General features: G+C 32.9%; 1 protein-coding gene across 1 annotated transcript; it reads right to left on the reverse strand.

Moving 5' to 3' along the window:
- Positions 1–3,735: 3,735 nt before the first annotated feature.
- On the reverse strand, positions 3,736–6,019 carry LOC127127234 (vestitone reductase). The gene is made up of 4 exons (XM_051056365.1): positions 5,811–6,019; positions 5,167–5,691; positions 4,185–4,380; positions 3,736–4,066 (listed from the first exon to the last, which is right to left on the reverse strand). The coding sequence occupies exons 1-4, from the start codon at positions 6,007–6,009 to the stop codon at positions 3,925–3,927; spliced, it is 1,062 nt and encodes a 353-aa protein (XP_050912322.1). The 5' UTR covers positions 6,010–6,019; the 3' UTR covers positions 3,736–3,924.
- Between the last annotated feature and the right edge of the window lie 19,009 nt (positions 6,020–25,028).

A 25,028-nucleotide genomic window follows, 5' to 3' on the forward strand; every position in this document is an offset into this window, starting at 1 on the left:
GTTGTTATGTTAGATGGCTGTTATGTTATGTATGGATAGTTGTGATGTTACTATTATGTGTGGATAGCTGTTGTGTGGATTATGTGGAATTGTGTTGTGGAATAGGTGATGTGCATGTGATAATCTGATGCTTACTTATTATCCTGCTTTCCTTTATATAAATATGATATCTCACCCCTTCTGTTTGAATGTTGCCTCCACGTGGGTAACGTGAATATAATCCACAGTAGGAGCTCAAATGTGAGTGGAAGATGAAGTCTTCCATTTTATTTTAGTGTACTCTGATGTGTAACACGGGGGAATTTGGAATGTTGTGTCTTTTGTTATGTTTTAACATTTTTTTTATAATGACATGTTATATTGATGTTGGATATGTGACATAACTGTTTCTTATTGTTGTTCCACTGCTATTTAATAAAAGTTAATGTTCAGACATGTAGTAATTACTACTACTTTTATAACTATCAAGTGTTACATGTCTTTTCGATTGGGCATGTTGAGTGTATGTTGTAGCGTAATATCCTAAATTATATGTTGAATTGTTTTACTCTGATAAATATTTTAAATTTACACGGGGAAAATTTAGGGTGTTACATTCCCCTTTATTGATCACCTAATTACTTAGTTATCTGACAAATCTGAGTTTTGAGATTTTTAATTGACGCAATAGTGTTCTTTTGGTTTGATAAAGACAACTGCATAAATTGCTTTAGAATATCCTCCAATTTTAAAATTTTGTCTTGCTAAGGAAAATTCTAGTTGAAATTCGAGTACAAATGTTGTCAGTTGAATGGTCATGCATCTTGTCTCCATCCTTGATTGTAATTTGAGTTGTTTCTCCTTTGAAAATTGTTGTTATGTTGATATTGTCCTTATCTTTGTTGGTTTCCAAAAAAATCACCTCTTCATCTGACTAAGGACAATAACATGTGAGATGATCTCCGGTGCAAAACTTATAATAATAATTTTTCTTGTGTTTAAGCACCTCTTGCATTTCTTTGAGTTGGTGTGGAAGTTTTGAAAGTTGCTTAGTTAGTTAAAAATAATTACGGTTATACACAAATATGAATAATTTTACAAAATACTTAAAATGATACAAAAGTATTGTTATGCTTATAATATCTAAATGTCAATCGCTGACAACGTCACCAATTTATTGAAAGAACAAAAGTAAGTATTTTTGTGTTATCGTATCCCCGATTTTAAGGAAATATTTTGATTTTTTTTTTGTTTATTGAACTAATTTATGCTTGAAAGTGTTTTTATTTTAATGGTTTTAAGCTTGAACATATATATTTTTATTATAAACACAAAAATATCAATTATCCTAAACAATGGACCTTAATCAAAAAGTGTAATAATTCAGAGCTTCAAATAAATTTTATATTCTTAGGATCATATGTGCATAATTTTATATCTCTTAAAATTAAAATATATACACACTAAAAAAGTAGTTTTCTAAAGCTATTTATTTCAAAACTAAAGAAAACGTTTTTGAAAAGGGAAAGCATTATTTTTTACTTGAATTATTTATTACACTTGTGTGTAATCAAATACGAAGTGTGCTTCAGTCACAATTCATAAATATGGTCTCATAATCGATTATGATTCATAACACAATCAAGTATGCACCTTTTTTTATAGTTGAGTAATTGATTACGATTCTTAGACAATTAAGTATGATACATATCACACCAAATATTTCCTTTTTCAATGTCAAATAATTGATCATGGCATATTAGTAATCAATTATATGCCTTAAACATATCATTTTCATTGTTTCCATTTATACAGGAATTTATGGAACCTCAACTACATATAAGACTCTGGGGACTGTTTGCAAATCACACGTTGACTGAATATTTTACAAACAAACTTATATTCTGGGGTGAGGTGAATGTTATTAATCTTGTATGATTCTTGAAGAGCCAAATGGCTATGTGTTGAGGTAAGTTATCAAAATCCACATGGCTACCAACCTTAGATCACACATGAGTCCAAAAGTTGATGCTACCACCATTGTCAATGATCCAACTATATTTGACAACAGAGTTTGGAACTGAGGCCTAATCCCACTCCAAATGGAAGAGTAGATATGATACTTAATGCATGAGTTTCTTCTAATGACCCAGAAACAACCCAATGATTGTTGGAGTTGAACATTTTACAACCAAGTTTAGATATGTGAGAGATCTCAAACCAATACCCCTATCAGAGATGGGAGAACAATTATTTACAAGCAAATGTTACCAATTTTTTTGTTGTGCAAGTCATCACTCCAAGCAAATTTTCTAAACATTGTTTCAATTTCCTTAAAAAAGAGGCTTAGGCTAAGCTACCTCTTCCATTGTCCTTCGCAGATATGTCAATGCGATATTTGCGGACCACCATGATTATTTGCTGCCTTAGGATGTATGGAATGTGCCAACTCCCATTTCATGGAGTGCAGTACACACAGTTGCATCCAATAGTTTTTATAGCGTGTCTCATTCTTATATGAAATTAGATGCATTAGATGCGGAGATCTCCTTATTTTTGTGAATGTATCAAGTGTGAGTAGTATGAATAATAGTCTCAAATTGGTTGGAAATATGGAGATTTAAGCATTTATAAGTGAGAGAACCCACTCACATATCACCTTAAAGTTTTAGGTGAATATGTGGCGTGTCTATCACAAAGGTTTTGTTCTAAAAAGAAGAAGTCCAATAATGTTCAATACTCCCTATTGAAAAATTCCCCCAACACTTATGCCAACTCATTAGGAGATGTTAAAGGAGAAACAAGTGAGAACAGATCATGTTATGGATGTATGTCGATATGCCACTGTATAGTTATTATTGGGAGAGAGACCATAACTATGATCGAGTTTCAGAAAGACACCTTTCCGAAAATGACTCTATAAACAATCTTAACAGAGGCACGACATACATTGAGGCAACGGAGGAACATCAGAGATTTTTTTTTTTGTATTTTATGAACACTGAAATATGATTTACCAACAATTTGTTCGACCTTCCATCTTATTAATCTTATTAATGAATGACTCATATGTATGGCCTATTATAGATATTATTTAAAAATGATTTATAATATATTATAATGTATTATTTGTTAATGTTGAAAAGTTCTTCAAAATTACTGTTAAGGGATGTAGATAGTATCTTGAAGTTTGTTCAGAATTTCAAATTCGAACTCACCCCATTTTTAACCATCGGATCCAAACCAACATAATGGGATTATCCGAAAATTGAAATCCATATTTTAATACAAATATATTTAGAGATTACTGTATATTTAGCAAATATAGAGTGTCTTTTTGATGAAGTAATTTTATTATAAAATAAATACGTGTCAAATATAGAGGGTAAGTAATTTTATTATAAAATAAATATATTATAATTTTTTAACACTAGGAAGATTTTTTTATTTTTTAATTTCAAAAAAATCTCTGAGCAATACACGCCTCTAAAAGAAATGTCATATTTATTTTTATAAACAATAAATTGAATTATGAGAGGCACAAGAGTCCACAACCCATAAAAGAATTTTTGTCATATTGTATTCAAGCTCATACGACATTAATTTGGTCCTAACTAATGCATTTCCATTTTGTTTCAAAAACAAAAACAACTAAAGTATAGTACTACGTAATATTTTGACCTTTGGCCTTAAAATCAAAATTGAATTGCAATACAGTATTAGTGGAACATCGAAGATGATATTTCAAACGAAAGCTTTTCTCAGTCATTGAACTATTGAAGTATTCTTTTGACTTTTCATCTAATTGCACCGTGGTTTTATTACGTATTCGAATTATAAAGTATACAAATTTATTTGTCTAAATTACAAATAACTCAAATATTAAATAGTAACATACTATCATTTACTATTAATTATTATCAAACATCTTGTTAATTCCATGGTTTAAAGGAAACCCTTTCCCTTGCAACACTCAATTGTATCCTCAAACATTTCTTCAATGCTATACTTGAACTCAAATCCAGCATCCATGATTTTCTTTGAGGTTAAATGTGGAAGCATAGGACCTTTAGCTCCCATAAGCACTCTATAGTAGAAGAAAATAAATTGAATAAAAATATTAGTAACATTAAAACAAATATCACATAAATATTAGTAAAGTTATTTACATTGAGAAGGACAATTAAATAAATAAAAAAACTCACTTGGATTTTGGAATTTGAAATTCAGGGTATTTTGAAGAAATAATGTCAATTATTTCATCATAAGTTGCAATGAATGGTGAACAATTAAATCTCCCTTTTGGATTAGGATGTTCAAGTAAGAATATATGTGCTCGTGCCACGTCATCAACATGCACCATATGCATACGAGATGCCATCAATTTCTTCTCAATATCACCTGAATTCAACTTTCATTTATTAATTTTCTTTAATTCGAATTTTGAATATTCAATATATTGGCATGTATGTTGCGTATTCCACGCATTGGGAGAAAAGTTATAATACCAAACATCCATTTTCACGAGGTTATGATTAATCAATATATAGTTGTGGAAATATTGAAAATCATTTAATATTCATAGACATTAATAGGCTATGTAGTACACAAAATGATCATACCTTGCTGGTATAAAAAATAATATCGAAATAGAAGCAAAATATTTTACAAACCAAGAGAAAAACAAATTAAAAAATTCTTAAAATAAATTATCAAATAACATTTTAGTAAAATTTATTATTATTTGAAGGAATTTCAAATGAATAAAAAAAATTTACATTCAATAAAAAATACGAAATATTGTTAAAATGATGAAAATCTTTGAAAAATTCCAAATGAGATCTAAAATAAAGGAATTTAAAATTTCTCTTTCATTATCCAAAAATTTTAAATTAATTATTACCGATCTCTAAATCTTTATAAATTGATATTTATAGTTTTTTGAAAATTTAAATAAATTTTAAATTTTTTCAAAAATTGCAAATTAGTGCTTATTATATTTAAATTTTACAAATCGGTCCTTTAAAATATTCCAAATTATAAAATTGGTCCAAATTTTAAATTTTATTTAAAAATCTTAAAATTTATCAAATTTAACAATGAAGAGAAATCAAGTAAAATATTTGAATCAGCTACAATTTTATGTTTTTAAAACTTTTAAATCAACATAAAAAAAAAAGCACTTACCAAATATGAAAGGCAGTGAAGCATAAACAGAACCAGGAATCTTAGGGCAAACGAAGGGTCCAACAACAAAAGATGGTATAAGAGTCACAATATCCAACCCATTTTCTTTTCCATATTCAAGAACAGCTTTCTCAGCTAGAGTCTTAGAAGCTACATATGACCAAGCAAATGGCTTCAATTTTCTTAGAAGATTAACATCACTCCAATAACTTTCATCCATTACATCATCTTCTTTTTCTTGATAATAAACAGCTGAACCACTTGAAGTGTAAACAACTCTCTTTAATGTCTTTGAGTTTTTGCATGCTTTTAGAATTCCTAATGCTCCGTCAATGGTTCTTTCTGTCACTATTTCTTCTGGTTCGCTCACAGTGAAATCCATCGGAGTTGCGGTGTGGAATATTCCAACGCACCCTTCTATTGCTTCGTTGAAGCTTTCTGGTTTGCTAAGATCCGCCGTGAAAATTTTTAGTTTTTCAGATGCTCCGGGAAGATTTGTGAGAAAACTTATATCTCTTTTTTTCCCTGCCATTTACAAAATGATAATAATTATCAGAAACTCATACGTATAACTATACTGTTCAATCTAACAATATTAATATTTATCAAATTAACTAAATTTTAAAAACTAATAAATATTTTACCTGGATCAGCTCTAACAGTGGTATTAACAGTGTAACCATCTTCAAGGAGTGTCTTGATGATCCATGAACCAATAAAACCTGTACCTCCTGTTACACAAACTCTTCCTTTTCCTTCTGCCATTATCACACTTTTCTTGCAAAATGTTTTTTCACTCTTATGTTTTGTGTTAGTTAGTTTTGTATGAATGTTGATGTTCATACAGATGTATATATAGGCACGTAATGTTATAGGTGGACACTTTCTGTGGGCATACTAATTCTACCGAACACTGTAATATTTTTCCTTGCTGATTACATGTTCGTAAGTTAACAATTTAACTGGTAAAATATGGAATAGAAAAATATATTCTAGAAGTTGAATTTATACTTGGTCAAATAAAAGTGGGAGATGTTATATCTGTGTGCTAATTACTTTTACTTTCATTTTTAAATAAATAAACTTGTCAACTTGATAATATGAATATATTTTGAATGAATTGTGAGTGTAAGGTATCTCTCCCGTTAGTATTATAAACACACACACACAAATTTATTGATTAATTTATATATTTAATTTATGTAATTCAATAAAACCTTAAAATAAATGTTTGTTTATAAAATGATAAGATAAAGATAAATTATGTTTTGATGCGATTAAATTACAGTTTTGGTCCTTATATTTTGGTCTTCTCACGGTTTTGGTTCCCCCATTTTTTAAATAGTTTTAGTCCCACGTCCTAAATTTGATCAAAAAAACGTTTATATGGTTTCCATGATGAGATGTTGTTTCGAATAGTTTGAATTTTTTCCGGTTGATTATTGAATATTTCTTAGTCCATTGTGCTGTTTTAAAATTTACTGTATATTTTTTTCTTGGGTTTGTTTTAGGTCAGCTGATACAAAAACAGTCAGAATAAGGATTAATCACAGGAGGACTTAGTTCATTATCCTTGCAAGATTTATGTAAATGAAAAGGTACAATAAATGAATTGCAAATTTGATGTGGATTTTATGTCTTATATGGACTTCATGAAGGTTATCAATAATTGGGTTATATAAGAATCAAGTGCACGTGGTATCATCACCCGAAGTAGTCATTTGAGCATGGGGTTAGACTTCTTAACAATGACGCAAATGTCTTAAAATTTGGAGAAGACATGAATAATTATGACATTGCTAATATCTACGTTGAGTATATAGTAGATTGACTTACTGTTATATCAGAAGAACAAGTGAAGGTATGTTGAACTTGAACTTACTATATTATTGTTGAACTGATATAAACTTAGTATATTATGAATTGAACATTCTGAACTTGGTGTATTATTGTTGAACTGATATGAACTTAGTGTATTATTGCTGAACTGATATGAACTTAGTGTATTAGGAACTGAACTGATATGATCTTAGTGTATCATCCTAAACTTAATATATTATGAACAAATGTATACCTGAACTGTACTTTGTGCATCATACTGAAACTGAATTGTCTTTGTGTTACATAATGTTTAAAAATATCAAGCTTCGAGGCAACTTATTCGTACATTGTGCTCAAGACTTCAAGCAATAATCCCCCAGTTATGAGAAGAACTCCGGATACTCTAGCCTGCAACAAATGGGGAAAAAATTAATCCTCCAGTTATGAGAAGAGTTTCGGGTAGATCTAAGAAGAAAAGAAACATGGTAATGATGAACCAACTTCAAGCAATGTACTACCAAGAAATTTGACCACTATTAAGTGTAAAAATTATGAGATTTTAAGACATAATTCAAGAACTTGCAAAGAGAAAATAGTGACGGATCGACAATTAGCGAAAGGTAGTAACAAGGTTACCAAGGCTAAGAAGCAAAGGAAGACATCAACAAAAGAATCATCCCCTGTGTTAACACAAGGATCACAAGCTCCGCAAACACAAGAAACTAATTCATGAAACATGTTGTCAAATGTCCTTTTTTGTGTGTACTGGTATTGGCTACTTTAGAGTCAGATTGACTGTTTTGTGTAATGGTATTGGCTACTTTAGAATCAGGTTGACTGTTTTGTGTAATGGTGTTGGCTACTTTAGAATTAGGTTGACTGTTTTGTGTAATGGTGCTGGCTACTTTAGAATTAGGTTGACTTTTCAATCCAATGTTGGATTTCGTTATACGAATATGTGGTAAAGAGTTATTGGAGATATCATGTTAATAAATTTGACATATATATATATATATATATATATATATATATATATATATATATATATATATATATATATATATATATAAAAGTTATTATAGTTAAACTCAAATATTTTTTTACAAAATATTTTATAATTGATCGGTAGAATTTTATTTTACATTAGCATCAGCATTGCATAACAATTACATTTTGATATTATTAAAAAGAAAGAAACAAGCAAATTGAATACGACTTTTCAGTTTACTAGGAGACTTTGAACATATATATGCATCACTCACACCCCAATCTTTGAATAAAAAGCTACTTATTGCACCCTGTTTTCCATGACGCTGTTAAATTAATGGTTCTTTTCGTGAGACATATGTGAGTGTGAGATAAACCGTTTCTTTTATTTATTTGTTTTAACTTGTAAAAATAAAACGAGCCTTTATTAATTAGTTACTCGAACTATACGGCAAAATACCAAATTTCTATTGCTATTCTATCAATTAAATTGACTAATTGTTAGATTAATTAACTACATTATATTTGATTTTTTTTACATGTTATCTAATTCATATATCAATAAGATACATTGATCGGAACTCGATCTAGTTTTGGCTAAGAAGAGAAATTTTCAATGACCAAGTTATGGCCGGGTTACTGGCCATAGCTTTATAATAAACTGATAATTGTTTCAAATTTTAATAACAAATTAATATATGAACTAAAACAACTATTTTCACAAATAAATGGTTCCAGAGAGTTAACATATGTGTGGATAATAGAAACACAAGTATTTTGAGATTTTTATCCTCCGTAAGAGATGTCCTCCATTTTGAAATTAATTCTCTTTCTTTTAAATATTTTAGGTTGTTAGAGAGAGTCAATCTTCAATTTGAAATCATTTGAGATTCTTTAATTAATTTGTTAGAATAGAGGCTTAATTCTTGTAAATATAAATATGACAATAATTGGGTGGTAGAGTGGTTCCCCTTAATTATGTGTTTAATGTTATCCCTGTCTTTTTTTAAATCTTTTTTGAAGATGTTTGTAAAGGTTTGTGGAAAGTTTGTCAACTTACAAATAAGGTTCCTTAGAGGGGTTTAAAGGTGCTTCAAAGATATCTTAGATTAATTGGGAGGGTGTTTTCAAGCCAAAGAACATGGGTTTAGGAGTGAGGGATCTCTGGTTTTTAATCTTGTTCTTTTGGCAAAGTGGAGATGGAAGTTTCTAATTGGGCATCCAGGTATTAGAGGGATATTCTGATAGCGAGATATCGATCCCCAACACTTTCCTCGCTTGTTGAGGGAGGACTGATGGTTTTCACTTTACTTCTTCTCGGTAGAAAGGGATATTTCTTCTTGGGTCTATGAAAGAAAATAGCCCTGATTTGTTTGTTGACGGAGTCATCAGGAAAATAGGGTCTGACACTCAAATTTCCTTTTAGAAGGACCTTTGATTAGGGTTCATCCCCTTAAAGACCAAGTTCCCCGATTTGTACTTAAATTATATTCAGTTCGACGGATTGGGGAAAGAGACTGTTTGATAGTTAATGGGGTCTTCACTTGGGAACTTAGGTGGTAGAGATCATTCATTCATAGAGAGCTACTTGTTATTAAGGAGCTTTGATCTCAACTTTGAGATATCACCCTCTTCTTGGATAAAGACCAGTGGATTAGGAAGCATGCTTGTTAGCTTGATCTCTTCTTTGAAACCTTTTCCGATAGAGCGTCAGATTCTCCCTCTAATATGGATTAGTTGGGTCCTACTAAGATCTTGGTATTCTCTTGGTAACTTTTACAAGATATAATTTTGTCTATTAAAAATATGTCTTAGAGAGGGTTGATTTCCCATCCTATTAAGATCTCTTATCCCTTGTCCGGATATTTGGTTGAGACGGTCTCCCATCTCTTTGTTACTTGTGAGCTTGTCATGTATGTGCGGTATAAAATATTTAAGTGGTTAGGGTGACGGGTATTTATTCCTAATGGTTATAGGTTGCTTTTTGATTCTTTTCTTTCTTTAGGGGGAAAGACTAAGTATATGGGTGGATATCTATTTATTTAGAATGTTGTAGTATGGTCCATCTGGAAAATTTATAAAAATGTCATCTTTAAGGGAGTCACAAAACTAGGTAAAGAGGTGGATAACAAGAGTATTTTTTGGCCTAAAAATGTTTTTTGGATAGATCTGAGGTGAACTCTTGCACCTTCACTGAATGGCTTTAGAACCATATCTTCTACCTAAACCTATAGCAGACCAAGTTTTTGCCTTGGTTTGGAGGTAGGTTTTCATTTTTGGTTTTTTGGTGTTCTTTTGATGGGATATATTTTGTTGATGGAGGATCTGGGGGCTTGAGATCTAACTTGTTGCCAGCGAGGTGGATTATATTTGTAGTTGGGGTCTTTATTTATGGAGATCACTTGATCAATATTGTTGGTTGGGTTGTTATTATTGTTGATGTTTTGTGTTTGTTATTTTTATCTCTTGTTATTCCTTTTTATCTTTTGTTACCTTTAGGAACTTCTTATGTTTAGTGGCTACCCTTGTTGTACTTTGGTAATATCCACCCCCACCCTTTTTGATATATTTTTATTTTCCATTAAAAAACATAGGGTGCTACATACATACACTAACGAGTAGAAATACATATCATATGTGAAAATAGTCGATTAAAGTGGGGGTGGCGGCTTAACATGGCCCTCTTAGACAAGTCAATATGATGACTTATCTCGGGTTCTTCTAGTCTCTGGTGTGATATTATTTTTGCTATATATAGAATCAATCTTGTTAGCTCCTTTATGGGAGATTGGATTATTAGGTTTTGGTTTGTGTCTTCTTGGTGGAAATGTGTTTTTCTTCTTGACTCCGATGTTGCGGGCTCTTCGGACTGATTCGTGGCTAGTCTCCATAACAAAGTGGGCTTAAGAATCCCCATTTCCTTCCGGGAAGGTTCTTGGATTGGGCCCACTCCTCTGTCAACATGATTTTTTATAGGGGATATTGGAGTGTGGGAGGATGGGGATTTGGTATGGAATTTTAAGTTAAGAAGAACATTCCTTTTTTACTACTAGTAGGATATGATTGCAAACCTCCATTCAACTATTCGAGATTTTACCCCTTCCTTGAAAATTTAATGGTAATGGTGGCATCATACAAAGGATATGACATTTTTACTATCACATTTATCTTCCTTGAGAGTGAGGTTCCTAGAGATCTTTTACTAAATCATGTGGATTTCGTCTTCCATCGTATCTATTATTGTTGGACCTTCTAAAATTGTTGTGTTCTCTAAGCAACTAATATAGGATAAGGTCCCTACAAAAGAAACTTAATCAAAATAGGGGTCTTTATGAATTCAGGGGCTGATTCTTGCCCCACGTGTATATGACTACTTGAATTGGTCTCTCATCTTTTTGTACCTTGTGGGGTAGCAATAGTAGTTTGGTATATGACTTTTAGATGGTTGAGGTGGTGTATTTCTTTATGGAGTACTTCCCTATTTGATTTTTAGACGTTTACTTCTCTAGGAAGAGTGTCTAGGATTATTAGTTACATTTTTACGATTTGTCACTAAGTTGTTTAATCATCATGGAAATATCATAATGATATTTTGTTTCCAGATCTGTTTGTTACAATGAAGAATATGGAAGTTTTTTTTTTACATAACATGTATATGATATCTTGGTAGGTCTTTGGATAACTCTTGTGATTTCTCTTTTTAGTTTTAGAACCCTATCTTTTGTCTGAGCCAAAGCGGCTTAAGAGTATTCGACCTTGTGAAATTTTAATTCAGATTTAAAATTGAAAAAATGTATGATTATGAATGATGAAATCTAATTAATACTCATTTACTTCATTCAAGAGTAACAAAAATTATACAATAAACATAATTAAAACACTAAATTTTAACATAGATTCAATAGCAAGTCTTTGTTGAAAATCATTAGTATATGTTTGTTCAATGTAGTAGTTGGTGAACCATCTTGCTTGATGCATGATTGTTGTTTTTCTCTTTTTTCTTTTTCTTTTTCCAACCATCACCTACAACAGTACATGATGGACTAACTAGAGAATTGGTCATTACATCCGTCTAGAATTTATTAAAACATCAGTTAATTTAAAATCTTACAAAAACATATAAATAAATATTCAAATCCACCTGCAAATACATGCCTTATTATAACAGGAAAACAAATCTACATTTCAACATTTTGCCTTTTTCAGAAAGAAACTAGAAAGGCATAAACCAACTATAAAGATAATGAATCACCTACATATATATTGAATAAACCGACCATAAAGTAAAGTATATTATTGAACATTCACAGGATCAAATAAAAACTTGTATATTTTTTGAACTAGCAAATAGAAAACTGAACTAAGGTTGGTTAGTATATTATTGAACATTCACATGATCAGATAAAAACTTGTAACATCTCTTGTGGGCACAAACACTTTAGATAGATCTATAATAATTTAGAGATACTTATTCTAACTTTAAAACGGAGAGCACGCCTTGGATAATGCATCCTTTGCACCTTCCATGTGATTTAGATCATTTTTGTCCAAGCTATTTGTTAGGCCCCTTATTAAAAGATACTATAAGAGAAAGGGCAGAAGGGCCAATAGAAGTAGTTATGACAGTTATAATTTTTAAATAAAAACAGTTAGTTTAGTTATTTGTTCTTATCTGTATTTGTAATAAGTATAAATAGGGAAAGGGTAAGAAGGATGGGTTGAGAATTTTACTAAGGGTTATTAAGGAGGGAGGGAACTAAGCTCTCTAATCTTAGTAGGAATGTGTCTATCATTTTATGTCAATATTTAACTATCAATACAATGTGTATATGTATGTTCTCAACTCTGATTGAGAACATTTCTCCTGAGTTTATTCTATAATAGTACTTATTATTCACTAATATATCCCATTGATACTGGTTTTTATCAACTGGTATCAGAGCACTAAGATCTTGGTTGCTTTGATGGTCGTTATAATAAGTGAAATGGAGGCCCGCGTTGAATTGTTAGAAAAAGGATTTGAAGTGATGTTTGCCATGAGAGAAACTATGGAGAAACATCGGGAAGACGATAGAGCGGAGCGCACTGAAATTAGACGACAAATGGCTGAATTGGTTGCATCAATGCGACACACTGAACATCGCAGTCTAGAGGGAACGCATCATCACGAAACTCTATCAGATGATGGTGAACACATTCACTCGTTGTCGCAAAGAACGTTGGCGGAAATTGGAAATTACAGTTTTCGAAGGAAACAATGCTTATGGATGGTTGAATTGTGTGCACAAGTATTTTGATTTAAAGAGAAAGAACGAAATTGGCAGATTACAAGCAATTATGGTGGCAATGGAAGGGAAGTTATAACACCATAAACCTCGAAACTTATTTTAAAAAATTTGTACGATAATTTAAGGTGTCACTAATGATAACTCTTCAGAAACATATCAACCCATTGAAACTATGTTGCAGAAAAATAGTTCATATCAACTTAATAAGTAACGTACTAGAATCCAAAACAACAAAATCAACATCAACATAAAGCATAAGAACTCCCTTCCCCAATGTTACACGATCAGAGCACTAGAATCCATTATGTATGATAAAGAGATAAATAAAATCGAAGACTAGTTCCAACAAGCTACCTTCCACACACAACAATAATGATCACTCCAGAGTATCTGTAAGATGTTCATGGTGGACAACATGAAACAAAAGGGTGAGAAATAACATTCAATATAAATAATGTAAAGAATAAGAAGGTAGAGAAGTATACAACACAACACACATTCAATACACGAATAAACATCACCAATGTCTCACACCCATTCATAACAACATGCACATTCATCAAATATACACACTATTCACAATAACTTATTAACTACATCAAGTATTCTAAACCAATCAACAACATCATGAACAATCAATTACATATCTAAACATGTATGCAATGTACTTCACAACTGACTCATTATATGTGTGGTACCATTAATGGACAACACAAGTTCATCTCACTTCTGAATCCCTACCATGGGACTAGAGCACACCAAAATCGCCACTAACTAATCACCATAGAGTAACGCTTCACTAATTCATCATTGGAATTAGATACTCACTCCTGAATCCGCACCATCAGACCAAAGCACAACAAATCATAACTATCACCAAAAGTAACGCTTCACCGATTCTCATCTAGAACCAGTTTCTCGCTCCATAATCCATACCATCAGATCAGAGCACACCAAATCGTTACTATCACCATAAGTAACGTTTCACCGATCCCCTTTCAGAACCAGTTACTCACTCCTGAATCCATACCATCGAAATAGAGCATACAAAAACTGAATCGCAGCCTGTACACCATGATGCATGACTCTAAACAACATGCATTATCACCAAAAGAATCACCAAAATTATCACCATAAAATCACCACGATTATGCAGAGTATTATACTCATTATATAACAATTGATTAATGCCATGATAAATAATAAACAACACCAAACATCAGTATCACATCAAATGTGTATTCACGTGACATTCAATCATGTTAAATCATTTAGCATCAATTCACCATTAGGTAAGCACAACAATTCATGAAACATCCATACATTTCATAACATACATTTCCTATAATTAATTTTCTTATACACCTCAATCGTCACAGAAAACACCGCCATAAGGTAGCTTTTTGTGTTAGCTTTCTAACGTTTCAAACGGCACCTTCGTTGGAGTCACATAGCTCAAGTTATGGCTAAAACAACTAGTGAACCAATCAATTGTTGTAACATACCAATCAATTGTTGTAACATACCAATCAATTGACTCAGAGGATCAAACGATTATCCTCAACTCACTGGCTTCATTTTTTTTCAATTTTTCAAAGGGACCAATCAATTGGCATAGAGGACCAATCGATTTCTCCAAAGCTACTGCCTAATTTTTTGTGTTTTCAAAAGGAATTAGTCAATCGTTTCCCCTTTCAATCGATTGGTCACTGTAAGTTTTCCAAAAATTTCACGTTTCAGCAGTTTTAAGCATATTTAAACCCCACCCAAACATGCCCTAACACACCTAAACAACTTATTTCTAGAATCTAACTTCATACACCAATTATCCATTACTACCACAACATATACATCAATTAACATGAAATTTGTCATACAACTTAATCATCACCTTCAACAATATTTACGCTTATGTTCAAATCTTCATACAGTTATCAATGGTAGAAAAATACATATGCATAGATATGATGAATCAAACATGAATTCACTCAGAACCAATCAATTAATCAACAAAACCAATCACAAATTCAGATCTGGACACAACAACAACACATCAAAAACAGAATTATACAACCCTAATGAGAGTAAGGACCTCTCTTCTCTACCTTATCATACAATACACCCATAGTGAAAGCCCTTTCTCCCTCTTACCTTATATTTCCAACAAAAATAGCAAAATCAAGTAGCTCATATGGATTCTCCGTCTCAAACCCTAGCTTTTGTTCTTCTCACTTTTCTCCAACTCTAAATTGTATGCACTGTAAAACCCTCTCAATTCCCACACACCTCTATTTATAAATAAACCTAATTCACCCATTTAGGTATTTCCTTTACTACCTCCAACTTATTCTCCCAAACGTACTTAGTTTCCATTATTTCTCTACTAACATTTATTTTCTTTTTAATTTAATTAATTAAATAATTTCTAATGCAAAGCTACAAATTCTATTTTATTTATTTTGAATATTAATTAAAAATACTAATATTCTAGTTATTACTAATTTCTACCAAACACCCATGTTCTCACCACACCTTACTAATATTATTCTTGCTAAAAACATTAAAACTGATTAATCTCTCTGATGCTAGCCAGGAAAGGTCGTAAATGTCTTGTTGGAGTTTCTGTAATGGGTAAGAGGCTCATGGCCACCATTGTTGGTGGTCCAAGGTTTTTCTTAAATTTACTATTTTCTATGTTATTCATCGTATCTCCCTTTTGGTCTCCAAGACCTCCTTATTTATATAGTTACTTTCCCTCTCCCTAGGGTTCCAAGAGACTCCCTTTATTATTTTATTTTTATGACATAAGTATGGTTTGGTGGTCATTAGTAGGATAACAGTTACAACCGTCCCTTAAATGGATGTCACAATACTCCATAATTTATGGAAGAATATTGTAACAGATAGTTTCTTAACTTCATAACTAATGAATGACCTTTGGCTATCCCTTCTATAATCCAATATGGATGCCTCCTGTCTGATTAAGCCATCCTGAGCATATATGGATTCGAATGTATATACTTCATAGTTATTATACTGATCTTTACATATCGTTTAGGAGCGTGCCTCTAAGATCTCTATGACCTAGCCTATTTTTTTATAAGTAGTAACTCGGTTACCTTTCAAGTACTTGACCTTCACCCTTGGACCTAGTGACTCATAACCCGACTCTGAGAATCCCGGGCTACACACCGGCCATATCACGATCTGGCTGTTTGTCATCTAAGGTCGGCCTATGTGTGCCAGGTCGATGTTCCTTCATGATCATTTCACCCAAAAATAGATATCTCGACTAATTTAGAAATTTTGGTTTCATACCTCAACCGGCCAAATAATTTTTGGGATGTACATAAGCCCCCCGGGCATGAATCCTGAAAGGATAAAATGATCGGACATAAGAAGCCCGAAACATTATTCTCCATTGAAGATAAGGTACAACTCAGCCTAATATTACTTGCATGCACTTTCTAAACCGACACAATGATGTGATCGTGCATGACAATTCTTTTATAACATGAGGCATCTTTTTTTTCCAAATGCTCTCTCTCTCTCTCCTATAATTATGTTTGGATCCTATTTAGGTCATTGGATTTATGACAATGTTGTATTTTGATTTACTTATATTTATCTTTGATAATTACCTTACCTTTAAGCCCAAAGTGTATTTTTGTTTTACTAAGAAGGATGGTAAGCCCCTAGAGTATCTTGGGAAGATCTATAATTTTAATGATATCGGAGAACACTACGTCTTTAATTAAGAAGCCGAAGATTCTTAGTAGATTCTTGATATAGTGTCGTTTTAGAACCCCACGGGTTCTGTCCATAGAGAAGCCGGAGAACCCCAGTGAGGTCTTGATAAGTGCCAAATTTAGGTGAAGTTATGCGTAAAAAAATTGTCACTTATTAGCTTGATTCATTGGATTCACGAGTCAAAACCTCACTTATGTGCAAATATTATGTAGATTGATCATTTTCAACTCATTTTGTAGGTATGCTTGCATTGGAGGAGCTTTAGACATCAAACACGGAAGAAATGGCTTCAACATGCAATTTTTGGAAGAAATCAAAGCTTCAGGTGGGGCTTAGTGTGCTCAAAGTATGCTTTGAATTGCTCAGGAAGGAGCTTTCGCGCTTAGCGCCAAGCCTGGCACTTAACGGCATTTATGGAGGTTTAAACTATTTGTTTGCTATTAGCGCCAAATCTATGGCTTAACGCGGTCTACTTTTTCAGATTTGTATAAATACCTTTGCACTTCATATTTTTAGATATATATTACATTTTGGAGAGAGAGAGAGAAACTTAGAAAACAACAAGAGAGGGTGCTTCTTGAAGATAGGAAGCTTGGTTCGCATTAATCATTGGGAAATCACGATTGATGCATGTTCATCTTCATTCTTCTCTTTGTAACTAGCTACCATGAGTAGCTAAATCCTTTTCTTGTTGGGATTGGACGTAAGTTTGTTGTAACAATATGTATTTTTATTGATCATGACATTGTATACAATCTCTTTATGAATTTATATCGATATTATCCTTGTTTACTTGTTTTACATATTGATTTGAACTATTATTGAGAAATACTCTTCGAATCTCGATCTAAGATAATCATCTGTTAGATGTTAAACTCTAGACATATATTTAGATTTAGCATTCATTTTAGTATTGAGTCTTAATGCTACCGTATTATTTAATAGGCTGAGAGATCGTTGATTCAACAGTACGGTTGAACTCTAATCATGATTTTAGACATAAACATTGTCGGCGAGCGATACATGATGATATTGATAAATGTTTAGATTGTGTATAACTGATTGGTAAATTACATATTCTATCGGTGGATGAAAATCAATGCTGACAAGCTCTCATCTCTCTGAAACTTTATTTATCATTCATCTCTTTTACATTTTATAGCTTTAAATCATCAAACATCTTGCAAACTTACGCTTAAAATCATAGTGATTATTAAACAGAATTGATATCACATCAGTCCCTGTGGAAATGACAAAACAAATCATTACCCTCAATAGCAATACTGCGTTCAACAAAATGGCATTGTTGTCAGGGACTGGTGTTTAAATATTAAAGAATTACAATAGTTTCTATCTTTTTAATCTTTGTACATTTGTCTATATTGTATATACTTGTTTCATGTCATGTTTGCTTAACTGTTGGTTATGGATAACTGTTGATGAAGGAGCAACACCAAAACTAGGAAGAGCAAACATTTAGCCAAGCAAAAGAAGCAACAAGATAAAGTATATAATTTAAAAAGGCGTCGAGCTAACGACGTTAAACAAGCGTTTGTTGAGAGGAAACCTAAATTTATAAGTATTTAATAGATTTGCATTAAGTAGTTTAAGTTGTAAAGAGTCAAGGTGGATGGAAAACTTGACAAAAGTTTTCATTTTGAAAATTTTGGGAAGTAGAGCCGGCGCTAAGCGCGCCCTGGAAAATTTTGAGAAGTTAGAAGCAGTAGAAATCGCACTAAGCACAGTGTGATGGCATTGAGCGTGCCCTGCTGTACCAGTAAAAATATTCTTTTTTTTACTCAACCCACTTATCCACTTTCACCGATGCCCATTTACCCCATCTTTGTGGTGTTTTTTGTTAATTAAGTTGTGTTTTGTTTATTTTGTTTCAAGTAGGTAGTATAGTAGTTTAGTTTAATTTCTAGAGTTTTAGCAAAATTTATGAGTTTGTTCTCAAAGTTTGTTTTTGAATGCCTTGAAAAATTATTGAGCGGTTTTTCCAAGTTTGAATATTTCAACTAGAAAATGCTTTGGTAATGATAAAAGTTTGAAGGATGGTACAATGTCAAGGTACATGTTTATTGCTTTATAGACCATAGCATGAATATGAAACTTGTAATTTGTACAAACATCATGCCATTCATTCTTTTGCATTACATTTTCATGATTGAATCACTTTAGACCAAAGCATAAATGTGAGGAAACTTCCATTGTTTACTATATGCACAGGAGACGAATAATCTATTGTTTTAACTCGGTTGATTTATATTTAATCTTGCATTTATGTTTGAAGTTATGAAAGCATGAAAGTGATCAAGCAAAGTTTTGAATTTGAGCACAACCACTGGAGAAAAAGTAATCTACCTTGTGAGAGCGAGAATTTATTAACCCTTTTGAGCCTTAATGTCAGGATCCATTTGACGTTGAACTGTGAAATTGTACATAAATATTATCTCATCAACCTTCAACCTTCAAATCATTGATTTTTGTATGGATTCTAAATCTTTTTCTTGAAACCTTTAAACCATCAACCTTCAAATTATGGTTGAAATTTTGTCTCGTGCCATAGAAAATAGAGGACAATTCATGTGCAATGTTAGTTGTATTCAAGTTGGGGAGAAAAGAGAAAGAAAAAGGATAGGTTTCTAAGAAATTGAAAAAGAATTTGAACAAGAAAGATAATGGTGAAAAAGAATTGAAAAACAAATGAACTTGTTTGAAAAAGAGTGGAAAATAGTTGTGCTAGAAAGTGTGATCAAGGGTGTATCATATGAATAAAGGGAAGTGGTGAATAAAGTTATGAATTGTAAATAAATTGAAAAGTGAATGTTCTTCTAGAGTTTGGAAACTTTTTTTTAAAGACCTTTAGATATGACCCTTCTTTATTAACCAAGCCTCATTACAACCCTTGAAAGTCCTTTGTGATTTATGCTTTTGTGCTTTCAGTATGCTTTGCTTAGATGAACGCATAAGTTAGTCAAAATGTTAGCAAGATTGTTTAGTGTGAGTCAAGTCCCTCATTTTTTGTTCTTCATCATAAATTGAATATGTGTGTTAGGTGTGATACATAATTGAGCATGTGTTGTTTTAGAATTTATGACATGAGTTTTGTGTTTAGAATTTGTTTCATGATCATGGTTTGGTTGTGGTATAGTGGTAAGTATCACTTTGCTTGTATTTTTGAAATTTGAACCATGCAATTGTCTCCTTTTATTAAAAACTTGTTTGATCATGAGAAATCATGATAGTTACTCTTGTTTCTTTAGGTTTTAAGACTCTACAAACAAAGTTCTAAATTGGGGAGAGTTGATAAGTGCCAAATTGTGGTGAGTTTATGCATGAAAAAATGGCACTTATTAGTTTGATTATTTGGATTCATGAGTCAAAACCTCAACTTATGTGTAAATAATGTGTAGATTGATCATTTGCAACTCATTTTGTAGGTATGTTTGCATTAGAGGAGCTTTGGACATTAAAAGCGGAAGAAATAGCTTCAACATGAAATTTTTGGAAGAAATCAAAGCTTCAACTGGGTCTTAGCACGCTCAAAGCATGCTTTGAGTTGCTGAGGCAGGAGCTTCTGTACTTAGCGCCATTTATGGAGGTTTAAGTTATTTGTCTGCTAGCTGCGCTTAGCGCCAAATCTAAGGCTTAACGCAATCTTCTTTTTCAAATTTGTATAAATAGCTTTGGACTTCATATTTTTAGGTATATATTACATTTTGGAGAGAGAGAAACTTAGAAAATAACAGGAGAGGGTGCTTCTTGAAGATCGGAAGCTGGGTTCGCATCAAACATTGGGAAATCACGATTGATGTATGTTCCTTTTCATTCTTTTCTTTGTATCTAGCTACCATGAGTAGCTAAATCCCTTTCTTGTTGGGATTGGATGTAGGTTCATCGTAACAATATGTGTTTTTATTGATCATGGTGTTGTATACAATCTTTTTATGAATCTATATCGATGCTATCCTTGTTTACTTCTTTTACATATTGGTTTGAACTGTTATTGAGAAATACTCTTCGAATCTTGATCTAGGATAATCATCAGTTAGATGCTAAACTCTAGATATAGATGTAGATTTAACATTCACTTGAGTATCGAGTCTTAATGCTACCATATTGTTTAATAGGCTGAGAGATCGTTGATTCAACAATACAGTTGAACTCTCGTCAAGAATTTAGACATACACACCGTCAGCGAGCGATACGTGATGACATTGATAAATGTTTAAATTGTGTATAACTGATTGGTAAATTATATATTCTATTAGTGAATGAAATTCAATCCTGACAAGCTCTCATCTCTCTGAAAGTTTATTTATCATTCATTCGTTTTATATTTTGTATCTTTAAATCATCAAACATCTTGCAAACTTACGCTTATAATCATAGTGATTATTGAACAAAATTGATATTGCATCAGTCCTTGTGGATACGACAAATTAAATACTTACCCTTGATAACAATACTGCAGTCAACAGGTCTCGACTTATGGTCATTGTAGAACCTTGTTATTCTTATATTTGTAATGCCCTATGTAGGTTTTGAGTATTGTAGTAATTTGGGCTCTTTTACCGGCTTTCTTCACAGTACTCTGATTTAATTAAGATTTGATCGGTCGTAGACCATGGAAGTCGGTTTCATACACCCTGGTCGATATATATATATATATATATATATATATATATATAAATTGATTGCCTTTTAGTCATCCGTTAGGATGCATTGAGCAATATTTTCATGTATGCTATCTGCCTTCCCTTCCTTTTTTGTATTTGGATCCTGATGTGATCCATAATGGTATAACTATATTATTTCCTTGCTCAGGTGTACTGGTTGTTTCTTAATTGCCTTATTCTTATAACTGATTTTCCGAGGTTATCTTTCATGGAAGCCCCAGGCGTAAAAATAAGCTTTAATCATGAAAGTATTTGTTTAAGCCAATCCACCGACTGATGGCAAGGCGGGGAAATTGATCTTGGTTCTCGACTCATGGTCGTTGTAGAGCTCGGCAGATTCTAGATATATAAGTCGGAAAGCCCCAGCAGGTTCTTGACTAATTACATTTTTGCTTTAACTATGTTAATGCATATCCTTATCATCAGGATTGTGATAGCCCATGTATGTTTTCGAATTAGCAAAAACCAAATCCTGATAGTTTTTAGATGATCACAGGTCTTGGTAAATTCCGAGTATATCCTACTTCATTCTTTACATGATCCATGTGAGTTGGGGTCTCAGAATCTTTGGTGTGTTCTAAATCAGAGATCATTCTCATTAGATTAATAGTTCATAATTTGTTTGCCGTTAGTCATGCCTTACGGATTTACTTTGTTGAGTTTGGATGCCTTCCGATTTTCTTTTAAGATAGTATTCAAGCCCTCATTGGATTTTTTTTAGTTATGATTTATACCATGTAGGTACATAGCCCCAGCCAACCGGGCTTTACTAATTTGTTGAGTATTTTACTTTGAACACAGAATGGCTAACAACGATCACGTCAGATATTTGTCCAGTGATAAGTTACCCAAAACCGCTTAAGGTCAGAGGTTTGTTAACTTTGTATGATTGACATTCAGAGTCCCATGGGGGTTGACGTTAAATGGAGGTACGAGGATTTTATTTTGCATGCCCGACGTTCAGAGCTCCATGGGGGATGAAGTTAAATGGAGGTTATAGGCTTTTATTTCACATGACCCGACCGAAGCCGATTATGCCAGAGGCTTCAAGTTCGCTTGGACTTCAGTTAGGACATAGGTTTTATTAAACGTTACCCCGTTGAAGCCGATTATGCCTGAGGCTTCAATTTCGCTTGGACATCAGTTAAGCCAAAAGTTTTATAAAACGTTACCCGGCTGAAGCCGATTATACCAGAGACTTCAATTTCGCTTGGACTTCAGTTAGGCCAGAGGTTTTGTTAAACGTTTCCCGGCCGAAGCCGATTATATCAGAGGCTTCAATTTCGCTTGGACTTCAGTTAGGTCAGAGGTTTTATTAAAACTTACCCGGTCGAAGTCGATTTTTCCATAGGCTTCAATTTTGCTTGGACTTCAGTTAGGCCAGAGGTTTTATTAAACGTTACCCGTCTGAAGCCGATTATTCCTGAGACTTCAATTTCACTTGGACTTCATTTAGGTCATAGATTTTATTAAACGTTACCCAGACGAATTCGATTATGCCTCCTTACGGAGGTCTTCGTCGTTCTTGGTCCTTACTTTATTGGAGGTAAGTCTCTGTCTAGTCTTTACTCTGACAACTATCCTATATAATTTTATAAGTTTTAGAAAATAGGATGTATCTCCCGTCCTTGCAGGGAAAAGGAGTGACACATATTACCTAAAGTAAATTTTAAATGAATCTTTAATTATAAATGGCAGAGACATTTAGCCCGCCTTATCCAACAACCAAGACAATTAATTTCAAATATATGCTTGTATTTTGTTGTTCATGCTCCAACATTTGGTATCTAAGGGACACCTTGTTGCTTTATATCTCTTTAAATAATATGTAATGTTTTGCCGACAATTGCCACCATCATGATCAGAGACATATCGGAAGCATAATCTCGTCGCGTCGGTAGGACTTTGAGTTAAAACGGGGCAAGACATGCTTCAACCTACTCCTTTCATTGAGTTGCTCTACTGCTCCAATCACATAATGAATTTGTAACCTTGAAATCAAAGATTTGTTGGCAATATTAGATTCTGAGATGTTCACAGTATATGCCTTTTTTATGTTTAAAATATCCCACAATTTCACCAATGGAGCCTTTTCTTGTCGTCGGCAGTATTGTTCTTTGATTCCGAAGTGACCTGGTTTAATCAACGAGTTCCTGATAACAAGGTCTCGACATGAGATGCAGTAAAGATAAGCATGACATCACTCATGATTTTTATCAATCACGTGGGCCGCAACCTTGACAGATCCTATAGCAGTAAATAAAACACGGTAACCTAGAATCAACGAAGTCAGATGGCATGCGGTTAAACAAACCATGCATTCAGTTTGTTCACAATCGTTTGATCAAAAATACACTTAATGGTGAATGCGGTATAAACCTTCTGCAGGGAATACTGGTCCAAAATCAACTAAGATGAATGCACTTGGACACTTATCTAATTTTAGGTGCCGACATAAAAATTTCTCTAACAATCATCACTGAACCGTCCATAATCATCTCCCATGTTAGGATCCCAAATCCGATCGATATGATTATCACCTTCCTGCACTATTTCCAACAACCATTAAAATAAACCATCACCATCGAACTCTAATGTTGTGACCTCCTAGCAAATTTTTCCCCTAGGTCCGACAACCTTAATTCTACCATCAGAAGATCTCACATGCGTGTCAAAGCATTCCATAACACCATCTTCGCCACCACATGTGACTAACCCTCAAGGTTTGCTTCCACAAACTGAAGCTATGACAAACTCACCCTCAAGAGTTGCTTTAGTCTTCATTGTTGCAGTAGTGAACCTCAAACTTTCAATAAGCTGCACGTTTTGAATATAACCTTTGACGGTGTGGTGAGATTTGTTGGTGCAAAGGTAGAATGAATGGAAATATTCTATTAAGAATGACGGCTACAAAACATGATAAAAGTTATAATGATTGTCACCTTATTTATAAGCTAAAACTAGGATTACTAGAATAGGATAAAATACTAAAATACCCTCTAACAAACTTAGGGGCTAAGAAAATAGTACAGCTAATAAATATGAATTACTTCTAATACCATCCCTTAATTCATATTCCATCAAAACTTGTAACACCAATTTCATCCCTTAATCTGAGAAATTGATCAGTCTTGATAGCTTTCGTCAGAACATCTGCCAACTGTTTCTGAGTGCTGCAGTGTACAACTTCTAACACTCCCCTCTGAACTTGATGTCTCAGAAAATGATACTTGGTCTCAATGTGCTTGCTTCTCCCATGCAATACTGGGTTTCTGGCAAGATTGATTGCAGACTTGTTGTCAATCATCAGCTTCAGAGGTTTGTTTACTTTAAT

The sequence above is a fragment of the Lathyrus oleraceus genome, chromosome 3, assembly GCF_024323335.1.
Source record: "Lathyrus oleraceus cultivar Zhongwan6 chromosome 3, CAAS_Psat_ZW6_1.0, whole genome shotgun sequence".
NCBI lineage: Eukaryota > Viridiplantae > Streptophyta > Magnoliopsida > Fabales > Fabaceae > Lathyrus > Lathyrus oleraceus.

Excerpts from the sequence above, each read along its gene's own strand:
- LOC127127234 (XM_051056365.1), bottom strand. The coding sequence starts at position 6,009 with ATGAACATCAACATTCATACAAAACTAACTAACACAAAACATAAGAGT. Across the intron at positions 4,381-5,166 it reads TTCACTGCCTTTCATATTTG|GTGATATTGAGAAGAAATTG; the intron begins GTAAGTGCTTTT and ends AGTTGAATTCAG. Across the intron at positions 4,067-4,184 it reads TTTCAAATTCCAAAATCCAA|AGTGCTTATGGGAGCTAAAG; the intron begins GTGAGTTTTTTT and ends CTTCTACTATAG.